We start from the raw sequence: 18912 nt of genomic DNA, 5'->3' as shown, positions 1-18912 counted from the left end.
GAAGGGCTATACTTGTACATAGTTCAGGTGTTGCACCTAGGTTTTCCAGATATAGGTGGAACAAATGGAGAACCAATTAGTATTCATATTTTCATATAGAGCCAGTTTGGTCTAGAGGTTAAGGCACTAGGCTAGAAAGTGGGAGACCATGAGTTCTGGTCTCATCTTAGCCATGAAAAGACAGCTGAGTGATCTTGGGCCAGTCACTCTCTCTCAGCCCAACTCACCTCACAGAGTTGTTGTTTTGAAGACAGGAGGAGGAAGATATGTTAGATATGTTTTGCTCCCTTGAGTTATTTGTAAAAATAATAAATACATGTATTTATTTATTTATTAATAAATAAATAAACAGAAAGTCAGGGAGGGATTAAATCAAATCTTGCTGTCATTTCTCAAAAAATCCTTTTAACTTTGCAAAACATTTCATTTTGGTAAAAATAGAACAAGTCTTCCCATGTAAAGCGCTTGAAATACTCAGATTTTGAATATTTTTCTACTTTATGAAGTTTAGTTTTGTTCCTAGGAGGACAAAGATGCTGAAGAACACTTTAGTCCTAGAAATCTAAGCAACATAGCAAAAGAAAGAGTAAAACTCCAAAAAGAAAAAGAACATATGAGAACCAGTGGTAAGTTCAACCAGTGATTGTAATTGCTTGTTCATATGACAACAGTGCTGCAACAGCTGGAACTTTGAAGAGCTGTTGTAAGTAGGTCCCTTTGTTCAGTATTGTTATAACTTCACTGATCAAATGATTGTTAAGCAAGGAGTACCTGTAAAGCAAAATCAAGTTCCTGTAGCCTTCCAACTTGATAACAAGTGAAATTCTCTAAATTCATCTTCTCCCACTAAAGCAGGGGTGTCAAACTCAAGGGCCAGATCTGACTCGGGGGGGGGGTGTACTCAGATTCATATTCAATTCATTTTGCATTGCATTGCATTGCATTGAGCTTCCCATGTTTTTATGATTCATGTTCCCTTGTAATTTTATTCTTTCATCTTTGGATTTTGTTTTCCTTTATGTGAGTATGAACAACTGGAAATTTCAAAATCGTTTTTCATGTCTCATCTAATCTGATGGTCCATTATCTGTCCATTAAAGTGAACTTCTGCCTCTAGCATTTTCCTATATGACTGCTGCCCAATATAAGTGCCTGCTGCTTTTAGTGAGCTGATGCTTTGGGTATTTCTGCTGGGAGCATATGCATGAAACATCCAGCATTTTTTGCTATTTTTTCTCATTCAAAGAAAATTATTTTTGCTGAACCTGTGAGAATTTTGCCTTTTACCATTTGTTTTGAATTGTATTAATTTAATGCTCATTTAATGCTCAATTGGTTGATTAAAAAAACCTATAAAATACTTTTTATTCAATATCTTATCTTGATGTATCTATAGAATGTAGCTCTAATTCTAATTCACCAGTTTATATTTTTAAAATAGAAAAATTAAAAAGAGAGAAAGCAAATGCTATGAAATTCAAGAGAAAAGAGAAACAAGACAAAGAAAAAAGAAAAGAAGAATTAAAGAAGCTTGTGGAGGAAGAAAGACTAAAGAAAAAAGAAGAAAAGGAGCGACTGAAAATAGAAAAAGAAAAGGTATGACATTTTTATTAACTCTAGATTTGAAGTGGCAGTGACAATCACGTTTGTAACTTTATTTGGTATTTTCTAATTGGAATTGTTAAGACTTGACACCTTGGAGGAAGAACAAATGCAATGGGTTTTTCGAGATAAATGTCACTGTGGAGTAAAAGGCTTTTGCAAGCTACTTCCTACCTATCATGCTTCCCCGAAAAGAACACCCCCCAAAATAAGCCTTCACCTGAATTTTTAAGAATGTGCTTAATATAAGCTCTTCCCCAAAAATAAGCCCTAGTAAAGGGGGGTGGCTGTGGCCAGCAGAGGAGGTGGCGAAAGCACACGGGCCAAATGTGTCCGGCAGCAGCTTCAGCCCATGCAGGTGAGTTGATTACCTGTCCAAACAGCAGGTGGAGGCAGAGGTGGGCGGAGGCACACAATCTGTACACAGTACACAGGCCACAGGAAACCTGAGAGTTGGGCTAGAATGGCGGACGGCTATAGGAGGCTTGTCTGCACAGAGGCACCAGCAACACAGAGGGAGAGGTGTGGGGGAGGGGGAAAGGCAGGCGATCAGGACGTGCCATGTGAGCCTGGGGGAAGCTGAAAGTCGGTGGGCCAGAGTAGGTGGGTGGCCATGGGAGGCTCATCTTTGCCTCTCTTGGCTTGTCTGTGGCCCGTGCAGAGCTACAGGATCACCTACCTTCCACCCTGTGCCTCTGCCTCCATCTGCTGCCGCAGGTAGATGAGCCTCCCCTGGCCAACCGGCCACTCCAGCCCACTAACCTTTGGCTTTCCTGCAATGGGTCCAGATCGCCTGCCTAATACTGCAAATGTTCGGTAAAACTTTACTGTGTGGCAATTAAAACCTATATAAGAGCATTTTCATTTGTAGTTTTTAATTATTAATTCCTACAGTATGAATGTGGAAAAATGTGCCTTTTATTCATACAATACTGAAGTTCTAGGAGACTTCGTCAAAACAAAAGAACACTCTATTAAAAAACATGTTTATCTTACGATATGCAGTAAATTTAATAGTACCCTAAATATTTGAGATGAGAAGACTGTTTTTCTAATCTTTTATATTAATTTTGCATTTAATAATTAAAATGAAAATAATGAGGTGGAGCAGTGGTGGGTTTCCATTTTTTTCACTACTGGTTCGCTCGTGTGGATGATGTGGGTGGGTAGAGCCTCCCACCGCTGCCACTCCGGTTCACCTGATCCAGGTCGAACCTGGAGCAGCCCACCTCTGAAGTGAAGTGAGGAAACCATTTCCTAATCAAATTTCTATGTAATTAAAGGAAAGAGAAAAACTACGTGAGGAAAAAAAGAAATATCTGGAACATCTAAAACAGTGGAGTAAGCGCAGAGAAGACATGGAATGTGATGATCTTAAGGTAATGTAAAATGGGAAACTGATAACTGTTCTGTAACATGTATCAGTCTATGCTAATTAATCTCAAACCTGCCAAATAAGTATAGCAGGATCTGGCATGTTAAACATAGAATGCCAGAAGTTGCATGGTCATGGTGTATGTTTTGAAAATACACCCATCTCTTCATTCTAGTCATGAGAAAGGCAGCATTATTTTCTGTTAAAGTTTGCATTCCTTCTTTGCTCCATGGTGAACAGAATTAAAGCACCTCCATTTTCCTAAGGAGCAAGATAAATAATTCTTTATCTATGGTCTGAACTCATCCCTTACAAGAAGCAAGGGGAAAGTTGAAATTATGCTAAATTTTGATAAGAGTACTTATAGTGAGACAAGGTAAATTGTTTACAGGTAGTCCTTACAAAAGTACGGTAATTGGGACTGGAATGTCCATTGCTAAGCAACACAGTCATAAAGCATGACATCATGTGACCACACCACCCTTTATCAGAACTTTCAGCGTTTCAGGTTGTGGTTGTTAAGTGAAGACATCGACTGCTTGTCAGTTTACCTATTGGTTGATTGTAGGAATCTGTCAAAGATGATCACAAATGACAATCAGATGACCGTGGGGATGCTGCAATGAAAGTAATTAACAAGAGCAGTCATAACTAAACTCATTCAGCATTGTTGTTAGTTCGAATAGTTGGTGAACAAGTAATCATTAATAAACAAGGACCACCACATGTGGTTCCATACAACCAGTATGTTATCTTGCAAGCAGAAGTGCTCTTTGACTAGGAAAGACAATGATTAATGCCTATAACTTAACCAGCAGAAACTATCTATGTGGATGGAAGAATATCTCTGACTGCAGAAAAGTGTTAGACGGGACTCTTGGGAATAAAGAATAGTATTATACACATGTGACAGTAGAACCGTAGATGGTAGACTTTTCCCTTTTCTTTATTTGCCTGTTGTTTTATTTCATTGTGTTTGTTTGCTCCTTTATGCTTTCCCCAGTACATTCTGCCCATTTGCTGCTTTTCCATCTCTGCATTAAAATGTAGAGTTTCCTATTTGCTTCCTTAATTTCTCTACCACTTTTCTGCTTTTTGGGCCCTTTCTCTGTTCCCTCTTTTTTTATATATATATAATCCTCCTGTTCTTTATATTCACCTTCCCCAACTAGTACTTCCTAATCCATCTGCTCTGATGTCTCCTATATGTTCTTCTTTAATTCCCATTGAAGTCTGAGTATCCCCCACGTCTATTCACCAGTTGCGGAAATGTTGTAATTTCTCCATCCCTTCCAAAAAGAAACTCTGAAAAAAATATTTAAGTGAAGTTGTGAAACTGACACTTTACTCAATGTCTAAACTGCCCCACAGGCCTTACTGATTAGAAACAGCTGAAAGAAGCAACTTCATATAGTGTCATAGTGTTCTCTACTGGTGAAGAAAACAATAGCAGACAGCTCTTGTTCTTGATTGTTACTTTTTTTGAGCCAAGTTACAATATTGCTTTTATAATCCACTTCAATAAAATAAAAATAAAATAAGTAAGAAATAAAAGTGATTCTTTTACTTCTGCTCTGTGGACATTGACATGCTTTGCAAAACTTAGCTTAGTCCTTGGAAGTTATTTATTCTTGTGGTAGAGGTTCTAGATGTAGATCAATAGATCATCATTGTGTTTGAATTCTTATCTCTGTTACAATGCAGATTCTCTAACATTCCTGAAACCAATATTTGTTTGTTTGTTTGCAATTTATCAGTGTGCCCAACACGAAGAGGCAAACAGTTTAATTTTAAGCCTCCTATTTAATTGTGGCATTTGGTTTCCATGTTTGTAATATGTATATGCTGCTCATTTTACAGCTGGGCATTCATTTTGTTATAGTGGCCATTTTTCCCCTCCCATGGAAGTGAATAGAAAATTCAAACATCAGTGGTAGCATTACTATGGGTTAAAGAGTGCTGGGCCATTTTGTAAATAGGGAATGAGCATCTTGCACCCTCATGAAGAATGAAACTCAAGAGGCTGCACAATATCTCAATATTTGTATCTTCAAGATCCCCATATATAGATAGGATTATGAAATTTTATGTAGATACCTGCTAAGAAGACTGTAAAATATTGAATTTTTGGACGCTTAAGACGTTCATTTTCACCTATTAACTTTTCCCTATCAGAACTGCCTTTCCATTTTGCCTCTTAGCTTTCTATACAAAGGAGGTTGAAATTTTCAATTTAATTGTATTAGCTAATTTTGTAATTCCTCTGGGCCCATCCTTTATGGTTTCAAGGCAGAATGTGCTTTCCAACCCAAAAAGGTTTGCCTATCATAATATAAGTGACTTCTTTTCCTGTGTCATCTTTCTCTGTGTGATTTTTATGTTTCAATCTCAGTATTAAAAAAAAATGAGAAATCTCCTTGTTATTTAAAAATACTAATATTAAGTAAACAAGAAATGCCAACGCAATGCAAAGGGGAAAGTCCTTCGGGATTGGGCGGCCTATAAATCAAATTAAATTAAATTAAATTAATAGATAAATAAATAGATAGATAGATAGATAGATAGATAGATAGATAGATAGATAGATAAATAAATGTTTTAAAAAATCTTCCTAGCCTTGGAAATTCATAGGAATAATAAAAAGTTGTAACCTTGGGGGAAGGGAGGGTTTGACAGTTCTAGAAACTAATGTTCTGTAATATATAACATAATAAATAGTAAAATAAAAGTAATCAAAATAAAATAAAATATAAATCAAGGCAATCATCCATAATACATGGCTAAAGCTAGTCATAACAGCCACTCTCCCAGCCCAAACAGATATATTTACCATCCTGGCCTCCTGCACAGGAGAAAAGCTAAGTCTTCATTGTTCTTCAATAGGGTTTGATGTGCCTGAACGTTCAGTAGGGAAGTTTGTTACAATGGGCAGACATGGCAGTAGAGAAGGTAGGCCCCATTAGATGACAAAGTCAAGATCTCAGGATCTGAAGAATATCTGTTGAGTCTGTATAGTGTGGAGGACTGGTGGGAAAAATAGGCATAGGCAGTCCTACAAATAACATGGCCCTGTGCCATGTAGGGCTTTATAAGTGATGCTTTGAACTGCATTCAAGATCTACTGAGAGCTAGTACAGTTTGCGGAGTGGTAGCATTACATGGATATACTAAACTAAGTTTTTAAAAAAAAATATTACAGCGACCAAGACCAGCAAAGCCAAGCATATCTGTTGCTACTCATAATTCTGCATTTGGGCCCCATTGCAGCTTCAAGATGGTTTTCAAAGATAGCCTCATGTAGAGTGCATTGAAGAAATCCAACCAGGAGGTGGCCAAGAAGTGGCTAACTATGATTAGAGTCTTCAATTCAGAAACAATTCAATTAGCACAAGAGTTGTACAAATGCTCTCTCATCCATGGTTACCATCTGGTATTCATTAACACCAGGGGTTCCCAACTTGGGGTCCCGCACCCCCTGGAGGTGCGAGACAATATTCCAGGGGGTGCAAAAACTTGGGTTTAGAAATTTCAAAATTATAGTGTATATGCATAATTATATACAAATTATATACATATGATTATTTATTTTTGTAAGGGGAGTGAGAATATATCAGAAGCATTCTAGGGGTGCGGGGTATAGAAAAGGTTGGGAACCTCATCTACACATAATAATTATTCAAGTTTCTTGTGGAAAACAGTTCTTACAAGATTAGAAGCCTGAAAGTAGATAAATCCTACAACAAAACAAGAAGTAAAAACTGTCATTCCTGATAAAAGAGAATCATTAACTCCATTACACAAGGTAGATAAGAAAAAAATGATTCAAAAATTTAAACTTTGATTTCACTATAAATACTGTATAACTCAAGTTTAATATATAGGAGTCATGGGTGTTCATTTCAAAAGGCTTCATTAACTTTTGTAGTATAAACATTACTTCCAGTTCTTACTCCTGCCTTAACCATGACAGCCAGCTGGGTAACTTTGGGCCAGTCATTCATCCTCAGCCCAATCCACCATAGGTTGGTTGTGGTGCAGAAAATAGGAAGAGGAAAGAGTCTTAGGTATATCCTCCAGCTTGAGTTATTTATAAAAATAACAAAGGTGGGATTAAAGAAGCTTAATAAATAAATATGTGACAGTTTGTGATATCCTCTTCTGGTCTGGCACTGTCAAAAAAAGAGCTGACATTTCATTTGTATTACAGGAACTTCCAGTTCCAACTCCAGTGAAAACCAGACTACCTCCAGAAATCTTTGGCGATGCTGTAATGGTTTTGGAGTTCCTCCATGCATTTGGGGAACTATTTGATCTTCAAGATGAATTTCCTGATGGGGTAACTTTAGGCAAGTTTTTTTTCTTGGATTTTGTTTTGAAGTAAGGTATATACTATCTTTCTGATATCTGGCCATTTATAAATAATTTATAAAATCTCAAAGATTTACTTACATCTAAAGCAAATCAGTTTGAAAAATATATTTCTTTAGCGTACATCAGATTATATGTAATAATATTCCTTTGAACAGAACATACTGTTTATCACCTCCAAAAATGCAATTTGATATGTTGATGAAGATTCTTGTCGTCCAGGTAGAGTTGTCTGGAATTTGAGTCATGGCAACTGGTAGTCTTTTTGGCTTGAAACATTTTGCTACTTATCCAAATAACTTTTTCAGTCTGAGCAAGTTGGTTAGGGGGAAACCCCATATGCATATGTCCTTCACAGCAGTTCAATTTCTTACCTAATCTGAATAGGCTTGTTAGGTGAGCAGGTAGAGTTATTGAGAATGATTGCTTAGTTTGGTTTGAGTGAGGAGTGAAGGAATCCATTTATACCAAAGTAGAAAATCCCTCCATTAATAGAGGTGGAGGTCTGAAGAACAACTGGTCCCTCATTTTTTATGCTGCTCTTGCATTGGTTCCCGGAAGATCAAGACCTCTTCACAGATTCACCAGGAAGGCCTCACTTAAGGACCCCCCTAGAAAAAATGGTTTAGGAACAATGATTCTTAATAATTCTTTTCTTGCTAAAAAGAAATATACAAGGAATGTGTCACCTAATTAGAAACACTTTTTTATCCATTTAGTAGGTTAATTTGAAATAAATAGGGAGGATAGTTCTAATCCAGTTTGGGACATCTACCGGTAGTTATTTTTCTGCCCCCCTCCTCCCCAGTATTTTATTCGATCTGTCCTTTCTTATATGGATGTTAGTTAACAGTCCAGCAAGATCTTGACATTTGTATGTTCTCTTCATTAAGTGCCCCTTTTCATTTCAATATGGGGATGCACCTGAACATGTTAACCAGTTGGATTCTGCATGTCTAAAATTGTACATTAGAGAATAAAATAAGAAGATTTCTCAAGCTAAGATTCAGATCCAACTGCATCTTTTAAGCTTTTGTACTTGGATGTTGCAGAGAAACTAAAATTTTATTTTATTATTTTCAGAAGTTTTAGAAGAAGCTCTTGTAGGAAATGACAGTGAAGGCCCACTTTGTGAATTATTGTTTTTTTTCCTGACTGCCATTTTTCAAGCTATGGCTGAAGAAGAAGAAGACATTGCCAAAGATCAAATAGCAGATGCTGAGACCAAAGGTCAGATCAACTACACTTTTAAAGAACAACTTTCATACTAACCTGTATTCACAGCAATATTTTCTTTCAATTAACTTTGCTATGCTGTACAACTGGTGAGAAAAGACAATATTTCAGATACAAGCTGCAGTAGTGATCCAGATGTATTTCTACTTTTGTCTTTCTTAAAAAGGCAGAGATTCCATTTATTGTATCTCAAGAAATTCAAGCTGATATGTTTTTCCAAAGATTCAAAATTATGTTTGCTTATTTTAGTTTTAAAACAATGTCAGCAGTAGACACTTCTTTTATTGAATTTCTGCAGGTGTGATCTTCATCTTGGTGAGGTGAATAACCTCTAGTACAGTAGTTGCATGAGCTTCCAGTGTTGCTACAAACTGTTAAAATTTTGATCCTGTTACCATAATGGCATTGCCAATGCCCATAGGTTCAAAGCCCAATGATGACTATCATTCACTCAGTGCTATTATAACTTTTGAACAGATGAAGGATTGGTTGTTAAGGAAGACAGGACTGCCTGTATGCCCCCTCTAGCCCAAACCAAAACGGCCTTGGAGAACAATGCCCAGTAACTGGAGGAGAGGGATATGCACACAACAGTCAAAAGTAGCTAGTGGTTTTTGGTCAGATTACAGACATTTTCAATGAGACAGGCATTGTAGAAAATTTACATGTTAAGATTTATATTGGGAAACCACTACATTAAAAATAGAACTTTTTGTTGTTAGTTACAAAGTCGTGTCCGACCCATTGCGACACCCTCCATGGACAACGTTCCTCAGGCCTTCCTGTCCTCTACCATCCTCTGGAGTCCATTTAAGCTCACACCTACTGCTTCGGTGACTCCATCCAACCACCTCATTCTCTTGTCGTCCCATTCTTCTCTTGCCCTCAATCTTTCCCAGCATTAGGCTCTTCTCCAGTAAGTCCTTCCTTGTCATTAGGTGGCCAAAGTATTTGACCACTTAATGGATCTGGACTTCTAAAGAGCAGACATGGTTGATCTCCTCTAGGACTGACCAGTTTGATCGCCTTGCAGTCCAGGGGACTCATGGGAGTCTTCTCCAGCACCATAGTTCAAAGTAGTTAAAAATAGAACTAAAGACAATTTAAGATAGTTGTGGTAGACTAGGAATAAAACTAAGGCTATCTGCAGAAGGCATGTCCTCTGCTGGACAGCTATCTGGAGATACATTTATTTGGAATCTAGCATTGAGCAGAGAATTTAATCCAATTCTGTTATTTTTTGTTCTGGGAAGTTTTCTGTATTCTGCTTTAATAGTGCAGAGGCAGGCAGAGAGCAGTGATATACAATGCAATGCAATGCAATGCAATGCAATACAATACAATACAATACAATACAATACAATAGCAGAGTTGGAAGGGACCTTGGAGGCCTTCTAGTCCAACCCCCTGCCTAGGCAGGAAACCCTATACTGTTCCGGACAAATGGCTATCCAACATCTTAAAGACTTCCAGTGTTGGGCATTCACAACTTCTGGAGGCAAGCTGTTCCACTGATTAATTGTTCTAACTGTCAGGAAATTTCTCCTCAGTTCTGTTACTTCTCTCCTTGATCAATTTCCACCCATTGCTTCTTGTTCTACCCTCAGGTGCCTTGGAGAATAATTTGACTCCCTCTTCTTTGTGGCAACCCTTGAGATATTGGAACACTGCTATCATCTCTCCCCTAGTCCTTCTTTTCACTAAACTAGACATACCCAGTTCCTGCAACCATTCTTCATATGTTTTAGTCTACAGTCCCCTAATCATCTTTGTTGCTCTTCTCTGCACTCTTTCTAGAGTCCCCACATTTTTTCTACATCGTGGCGACCAAAACTGAATGCAGTATTCCAAGTGTGGCCTTACCAACGCATTATAAAGTGGTATTAACACTTCACATGATCTTGATCCTATCCCTCTGTTTATGCAGCCTAGAATTGTGTTGGCTTTTTTGGCAGCTGCTGCACACTGCTGGCTCATATTTAAATGGTTGTCCACTAGGACTCCAAGGTCCCTCTCACAGTTACTACTATTGAGCAAAGTACCACCTATACTGTACCTGTGCATTTCCTTTTTTTTTTGCCTAAATGTAGGACCTTACTCTTACTCTACCACCATTGAATTTCATTTTATTAGATAGTGCCCAATGTTCAAGTTTGTCAAGATCCTTCTGTATCTTAAGCCTGTCTTCTGGAGTGTTGGCTATTCCTGCCAACTTGGTGTCATCTGCAAATTTGATGAGTTCCCCATTTATTCCCTCATCCAAATCATTGATGAAGATATTGAAGAGTACTGGGTCTAAAACAGAGCCTTGGGGTACTCCACTGCATACTTCCCTCCATGTAGATGTAGTATGTTGAGTGCTGTTGGTCAGCCAGTTACGAGTCCATCTGGTGGTGATGCTGTCTAACCCACATTCTTCTACTTTATCTAGTAGTAGGTTATGGTCTACCTTATCAAATGCCTTACTGAAGTCCAAGTAAACTATATTGACGACATTTCTCTGGTCCACTAATTTTGTCACTTTGTCAAAGAATGCAATAAGATTAGTCTGGCATGATCTATTTTTGACAAACCCATGTTGGCTTTTGGCTATTACTTTGTTTACTTCTAGGTGTTCACTAATTCGTTGCTTGATTATCTTTTTCAGAATCTTTCCTGGTATTGAGGTCAGGCTGATAGGTCTATAGTTTCCTGGATCTATTTTTTTTTTCTTTTTTGAAGATGGGAACCACATCAGCTCTTTTCCAGTCCTCTGGCAATTCCCCGGTGCTCCAGGATCTTTGAAAGATATAGTTCAGTGGTTCTGAGATCTCGTCTGCCAGTTCCTTCAGAACCCTGGGGTGTAATCCATCCGGTCCTGGTGATTTGTACTCGTCTAGGGTAGACAGGTGCTCACTTAATATTTTCTTCCCTATTTCAATTTGTGTTCCTAATCTGATTTTTGTGGTGCTGTTTTTGATAGGTTGGACTATTTTATCCCTTTGTGTAAAGACAGATGCAAAAAATGAGTTAAATAGTTCTGCTTTCTCCCTGTTGCTTGTCACCTTGTCACTTTCTCCCAGCAATGGACCAATTGTTTCCTTGACCTTTTTCTTGTTTTTAACATGTTGGAAGAAGCTTCTTTCGTTGTTTTTTACTTTTGTGGCAAGCCTTTCTTCATTATGAGCCTTAGCTTTCCTTACTTCATCTTTACAGGCTCAGGCTATTTGCTGATATTCTGCCTTAGATATGTCCCCCTATTTCCACTTTTTATACTTATCTTTTTTGTCTTTCAATTTGTCAGAGAGTTCTTTATGCAGCCATGCTGGTTTCTTTTGGGAGCTGTTATTTTTCTTCTTCATTGGTATTGTGCTAGACTGAGCTTTTGTAATCTCATTTTTCAAAATTTTCCAAGCCTCTTGAGTTGTTTTCCCCTTGAGGATTCTCATCCATGGAATTCTTCCCGAGTGCTCTCTAAGTTTATTGAAATTAGCTCTCTTAAAGTCCAAGACTCTATATAGCTTTGCTATATTATGTGGCTGAATAATTTCTTTCAGAAAGCAACAGAGAATGTGAGGAAGCCCCTACTGTAATATTGCTCAAAGTTCACTAGGCTTTTTAAAGAATAAAAATGTGATGGGAAATACTTCATATTAATACTGTTTTCCAAAAGAAAATGTAGCCTCCTTCCCAAGTCCTGCATATTTTTTTCCCCACGACAACAACAATCTCTAAACAGATTAGTATTACTTATGGGTACAAAATTCCCAAAACTGCTCTCAGAGGAATTAATGGTAGAATTTTTCTTTTTTGTCTGGATTAAAATATTGTATAAATTATTATTTCATTATTATTATGGATAGTAATTGTCAAGTTTGAAATGAATAATTTTATAAGATTGTGATGTACAAAAACATATAGAATTGGATAACATCTGCATTAATAATATCATCTTAAAAATAATATTTTTTAGAGAAATACATAATTGGATAAATTCCTTCAGTGCAATAGTTTGCAAATTATCATGAAATGTTGCTAATCCCAGCTCAACCAGCTTTTCCTGAAGTGTGATAGAATTAACGGAGACTCATTCCACATGTTTTCTTCCTAGCAAAGGCAACCAAAACTATAGCATCCATAAAACTGAATTTTAAATGGCACTTCATCTAAAGATCAAGAATCAAGAATGGTATGCTAGCCATTGGCCAAAAATTACTCAGCATGAAAGAATTCAAGCATAGCTTTTTACACAAACCTCATTATCATAGTTATAGTAGGCCAGTCTGTCTTCCATGTACAGGTAGTCCTCTACTTACAGCAGTTTGTTTAGTGACCATTCAAAGTTACAATATTACTAAAATGTGACATGACCGTTTTTCACAGTTAGGACCTTTGCAGATCCTCATAATCATGTGATCAAAATTCAGATGCTTGGCAATTGGTTCCTACTTATGACCGTTGCTGTGTCCCAGGGTCATGTGATCCTATTTTGTGACTTTCTGACAAGCAAAGTCAATGGGGACAACAACAAGGTTACTAACTTATCAACTGCAGTAAGTTACTCAACAACTGTGGCAAGAAGGGTAATAAAATGGGACAAAACTCACTTAACAAATGTTTCACTTAACAACAGAAATTTTGGGCTCAATTATGATTGTAAGTCAAGGACTGCCTGTATTGACTAGTTCTCTGATCTTCTGGCTGGTTGTCTCTGAGTTCTTTTATAGGGTAAAAATGACAGAGGTCAAAGCAATAGATCTCATTTTCTGGGTATCTTGTCTGAATGTACCAGCATTACAAATTGAAAAATAGTTAACTCTGAAAATCAGACATTAAATTTACAAACATTTGATCTACTCAAATTATGGCATTCAACTTAGAATAGATATTAGTAATTTTATCTGTAAAAAGATTTTGTAAAATAGTTGTAATGATTTGCACTGTAATGTATTTCATTTGATTAGGCTGCTTACGCATGAAAATTGCTAAAGTATTTATATGCAGCTATTGTGTAATGAGAATTCATTCAAATTTATTTGGTAAGGGTAACTCAGTTCTATTTTATGGAGAATATTTAAGTTCTGTTTGTAGGCTATCATTCAGTGTTAACAGTTGGAAAGATAAACAAATACTTCACCAAGAGGAAATGTATTACTTATTGCTTCATGCAGAAACAAAGCTAAATACATTTAGTTTTAATACCTGCAGAAGAAAGAGGAGAGTAGTTCACTTGCAATTGCTTAATATGTAATTCAAAATGCCTGATGCTGCTTAAAGGGAGCTTACTTGGATATATGTTTTGCCAGTTATATGAAATAAAGAATTTCCTCAGTATGGCACATCAGCATTGATTGCTGCCTATTTATCTCTCTTTTTTGAAAGTAGGTAACAATTACAAGGAATGGACTGATAGCTTGTGTTAAAAATCTTTGCATGAGTGTGTTTGTAATCTTGCAGTCCAATTGTGCGCAAGAAACTTTAGTGAGTTGCATGCTTTCTCCAGCTGTTCGCCAATATTATATTTCTTCATTGCATTGCAACATATCTGAATATTGAATTTATATGTTGTTTCTGCATTGCTTAAAATGGCTTGCTTGTTTACTTGCACTCCATTCAGAAATGTTAATTTACACTAGAATAAAGTCTTTATTTCCTTAAAGATTTAACAGAGGCTTTGGATGAAGATGCAGACCCCACAAAATCTGCACTATCCGCAGTTGCAACTTTGGCAGCTGCCTGGCCCCAGTTACATCAGGGTATGTGTGGGTTTCTTTTTTTCTTTTTTTTTGCTGCATTTTTTAAAAGTATAATTTACATTATTTGCTTAAACATTTTTAGAAGTCAAATAGATTAACTTGATTTTATTGTTAACCATAGGTTGTAATTTGAAAAACCTGGATCTTGATAGCTGCACTCTTTCTGAGATTCTCAGGCTTCATATCCTAGCATCAGGTGCAGATGTAACATCAGCAAATGCTAAATATCGCTACCAGAAGCGAGGAGGATTTGATACTACAGATGATGCTTGCATGGAGCTAAGATTGAGTAATCCTGGATTGTTGAAGAAACTCTCGTGTACCTCAGTATATGATTTATCATCAGGTAAATAGAGCCAAACCAGTTTCTATCTACTGGCTGCCTGCAATTTGGTAGTTCAAATCCCAGGTTCAAGGGTGATTCAGGCCTCCATCCTTCTGTGGGTTAAATGAGGACCCAAATTATTGGGGCAATATGCTGACTGTAAAACTGCTTAGAGAGGGCTGTGAAGTGCTGTAAAGCAGTATATAAGTCTTAAGTGCTATTGCGATTATCCTCTGTCACAAATGTTCTCAAACTATTGAAAGCTTAACTAAACAAATTTTCAGGAGTATTTTGAAGGACAAAATACAAATTTTAGTTGCGAGGATACATATGGTTTGGTGAGATAAATATTATTTCTATGTTAAAATGTCAAACCTAATTTTTTAATGAGGCCAACTCTTTTCATATATATTTATCAGCTGAAAAAATGAGGATTCTTCATGCTCTTTGTGGGAAACTTCTAACTCTTGTTTCTACTCGAGACTTCATTGAAGACTCTGTTGATGTATTGCGACAAACAAAACAAGAATTCAGGGAATTAAAAGCAGAACAGCATCGCAGAGAAAGAGGAGCTGCAGCAGCAAAGTGAGTTCAAACCTGACCAAGGGAAAGCAAAATTGTAACTCTAGAAAGCTATTTTTCTGCAAAATGTTGACAGGGCCACCCATGGTAATTATTGTAATCTTTGTAATAGTTTACAGTTTGGTTGAGAAAAGCATTTAATGCTAAGATTAGTTTAATTTCCTTTATTTCAGGCAGTTTATAATGTTAGTATTTTTAATATAAAATTTAGTTATGTACTGATATTTCTTCAGATTTTAATGTGTTCAAATGCATTTAAGAATATAGAATATGTTAAGATTTGTGATATTCCCCAGTGAGAAAATTGTGCTCACAAGAAATAAATGAAAATAATGTATGTTAATGTAATAAATTAATTATGCCATGTAACTTCAGAATCCGCAGAAAAAAAGAAGAAAGATTGAAAGGGCAGGAACAAAAGATGAAAGAGAAACATGAGAAACTGAAAGAAATAGAAAAAAATCCTGCAGTTGAACTGTCTATTAGGTATGTTCAATTGTTATTTAAGGCTTATATGTCACTATGCTGCTGCTTAACTGAATGCTTTTATATGGTTCTCTTAATCTATACCAGTGGTTCCCAGATTTACATCAGGCCCTTTTTTATTTTTTAGAAAACCCATACCTGCTTGTTTCTTATTTAAATAAGTTTCTCTTTTAACAAAATATGCCATAATTAAAATTCTAAATTTTAAAACATTTTTACATTAAAAAATAGGCACCATTTTTATTTTTTGTTATACAGGTAATCTTTGACTTAGTCATTTGTTTAGTGACTGTTCAAATTTGCAATAGTACCAAAAGAAGTGACTTAGGACTGTTTCTCACACAACCATTGCAGCATCCCCACAATCATGTGATCAAATTTTTGGATGCTTGGCAACTGGTTCATATTTATGACGGTTGCATTGTCCTGGGATCATGTGATCATCTTTTGCGATCTTCACAAGGTTAATGGGGAAGCTAGATTCACTTTACCGTGTTACTAACTTAACCACCGCAGTGATGCACTTTACACTTGTGGCAAGAAAGGTCGTAAAATGGAGCAAAAGTCACTAAACAACTGTCTCAGCAACATAAATTTTCAGCTTAATTGTGGTAAGTTGAGGAATACCTGTAACAAAATTTAATAAGGATATAATGCAACCTAAAGTAACAAAAATCAATTAAATTTAATGTGAGAAATATTTTCTTCATGAGTTGGAAAATTCTAGATTTAAAATATTTAGGTGCACAGCATAAATTATTTTAACATCTAATTTATTTCTTTGTTTCATTTTTTGTTAAGAGTTTTTTTCACAGAGATCTATGGAAGAAAAGAATACTGCTTTTCCAACTTTTGGGTAAACCAGAAAATCTAAAATTCCTCTAAGCTTGGATTTTTGATGTTAGCTTTCTCATTCAAATCATGTTCAAATATGTCTGGTGTTGAAATCAAACAACAACGCTGCATGGATTGTGTACTAATTTATGAATAGAAATACCTGAAGATTTATTTGAAATTAGCAGATAAATTCCTTTTTGTTGCAGTCCTGGTGAAGCACCTTTTTGTTCTTCATACCCTTTATATATCTTGTTCAAATTATGGTACTATAATTGCATTAAATCACAAAAAAACTAGCTTTCATTGCCCTAGCTTGACATATGACATCTTCTGTAAGATTATTGTGACATTTCATTGAATTTCCAAAATGTAAAATTTCTAACAACATTTTCTTGCTATTGGTATTTGGTACCATCACAGTTGCTCTTAGCAAGCTTCAAAGAAGTTGCTCCTGTACTATATGCCTTCTTAGCTATAAATAATATTGGTAACAGTTCCGAAGAAGCTTCTGATATTTTGGATGATAAACAGCTGCAGCAGAATTGGATGCCATGTATTTCAGTTTTTGAACTTTAGAATCACATTCCTTGGGCTTTTCTTTCAAATACTGTTTTTTTGTAATGTGTCATTCAACATTACAAAATGATATGAATGCACAATACTGTTGTTCAGATATGAATGGCATTTTACACACATTTGAATAAGCAATTGACAGTGAAGCTGCAATAGAGTATTGATTGAATCTTCTTAACTATGGCCATATTAGTGTTATTAAAACATATATATGTTAAATTTTTAATAAGTTAATAATTAAAAAAATAAAAAATTAACTGATGCAAGTTGTTTTACAGGAATTGGTATCAATACTCGCTATTGTTACTTACATTCTTACATATTCTTACTCTATTGCAAATCAAAACTCAACAGTCTTGATCATTCCCAAATTGTCATAAGTGTGCCTAAAATATTGACAATGTTCTACCGCTTTCTACAACAAACTATAATTTTCTTTTTAAAAGCATTATATTCTCATGCTTCCCCCAACTAGAAATTTCTTTGTATTTGTACACCCCAGGGGATCCTGAATCCTGGTTTCAGGATACTTGAGCTATCTAGGATTAATATAAACTTACCTTTCCAATTATTTTCAAGTCCTTTTCAAATTACTTCACTGTTTGTATTCGAAGGATGATACCATAACAGTTATTTTAATATACCTTCAAACTATAGGTCAACATTCTTTAGTCATTGCAAAACTTCCTTTCCTTAGAAATCTATTCCCAAAGAATAGCCACACCTTTCTCCCTTTTTGATATTGACATAGATGGGACAATCAAATGTTGTTTTATGTTATCTACCTTTCTTTGAACTTGTGTTTTTTCCTGTCCATTTTTATGTCTGTAATATTAGTGATGAAGATCGAGAAGAACTTGATACAAGTACAGAAAGCAAGGGGATTGAAACAAAGGAGCAAGAAGTGGATACCATGACAGATGAAGAAGGTAACTCGTCGCCTAATAAAAAAAAAGGTATTTGTTAAACTTTAATTTATATTGACTCAAACTTAATTTTTAAGGTTGTTATTGGAATGAAAGAGTATAACTAGAACTTCAGCATTGTTTCCTTTTTCACCAACTTAAAGTCAGCTTGGATTATTTATATGAGGTAAAATATGTATACTCTTTAATAATTTTATATAGTAGACTATATTCTTGTTTTTATACTTTTACTGTGTCGTCACTTTTCTTTCCCCTGATTATTATCTGACTTATTTTGTTATCTGAAATTCTATGACTCATATAATTGCATTGATTTCTAAGGCAAGACAGTATGCAATATTAGAAAAAAAGTAAAGTTGTATACTTTACTTCAATTGATCATTTCATTAGAAAGAAAGGATGTTGTTCTTTGTGTGTTAGTGTACTGCAACCCCTTACTCTATTTCAGTGGTGTTTTGAGGAAAGAAAGATGGGAAGGAATTTTATGTTGTTTCATGGAAGGCAAGATAAAATGTAATTACTGCTAGTTTTCAAGTTATAGCAATAGCAATAGGAGTTAGACTTATATACCGCTTCATAGGGCTTTCAGCCCTCTCTAAGCGGTTTACAGAGTCAGCATATTGCCCCCACAGTCTGGGTCCTCATTTCACCCACCTCGGAAGGATGGAAGGCTGAGTCAACCTTGAGCCGGTGAGATTTGAACCGCTGAACTGCAGATAACAGTCAGCTGAAGTGGCCTGCAGTACTGCACCCTAACCACTGCGCCACCTCAGCTCAAAATTATGAACTGAACAGCCTTAGAAAAAATAATTTATGACCTGTATTCTCACTTATAACTATGTCACATGTTTGTAATTTAGGCACTTG

General features: G+C 36.0%; 1 protein-coding gene across 1 annotated transcript in view; it reads left to right on the top strand.

Moving 5' to 3' along the window:
• The window catches only part of BAZ1A (bromodomain adjacent to zinc finger domain 1A), a 50173-nt gene that overhangs the window by 16239 nt on the left and 15022 nt on the right, over positions 1-18912 (top strand). Inside the window, exons 7-16 of the mRNA XM_014072816.2 lie at positions 524-626; positions 1442-1596; positions 2886-2981; positions 7185-7323; positions 8429-8575; positions 14221-14316; positions 14438-14662; positions 15061-15226; positions 15599-15709; positions 17957-18075. Of these exons, the coding sequence (XP_013928291.2) occupies positions 524-626; positions 1442-1596; positions 2886-2981; positions 7185-7323; positions 8429-8575; positions 14221-14316; positions 14438-14662; positions 15061-15226; positions 15599-15709; positions 17957-18075 (1357 nt within the window). The remainder of the gene's footprint in view (positions 1-523; positions 627-1441; positions 1597-2885; positions 2982-7184; positions 7324-8428; positions 8576-14220; positions 14317-14437; positions 14663-15060; positions 15227-15598; positions 15710-17956; positions 18076-18912) is intronic.

This window comes from Thamnophis sirtalis, unplaced genomic scaffold (assembly GCF_051295495.1).
Source record: "Thamnophis sirtalis isolate CommonGarterSnake01/CBP01778 unplaced genomic scaffold, rThaSir2_p1.2 scaffold_1, whole genome shotgun sequence".
NCBI classification, from domain to species: Eukaryota; Metazoa; Chordata; class Lepidosauria; order Squamata; family Natricidae; genus Thamnophis; species Thamnophis sirtalis.
The sequence above is the reverse complement of the archived record's forward strand: the minus strand, read 5'-3'. Positions and strand labels throughout refer to the sequence as shown.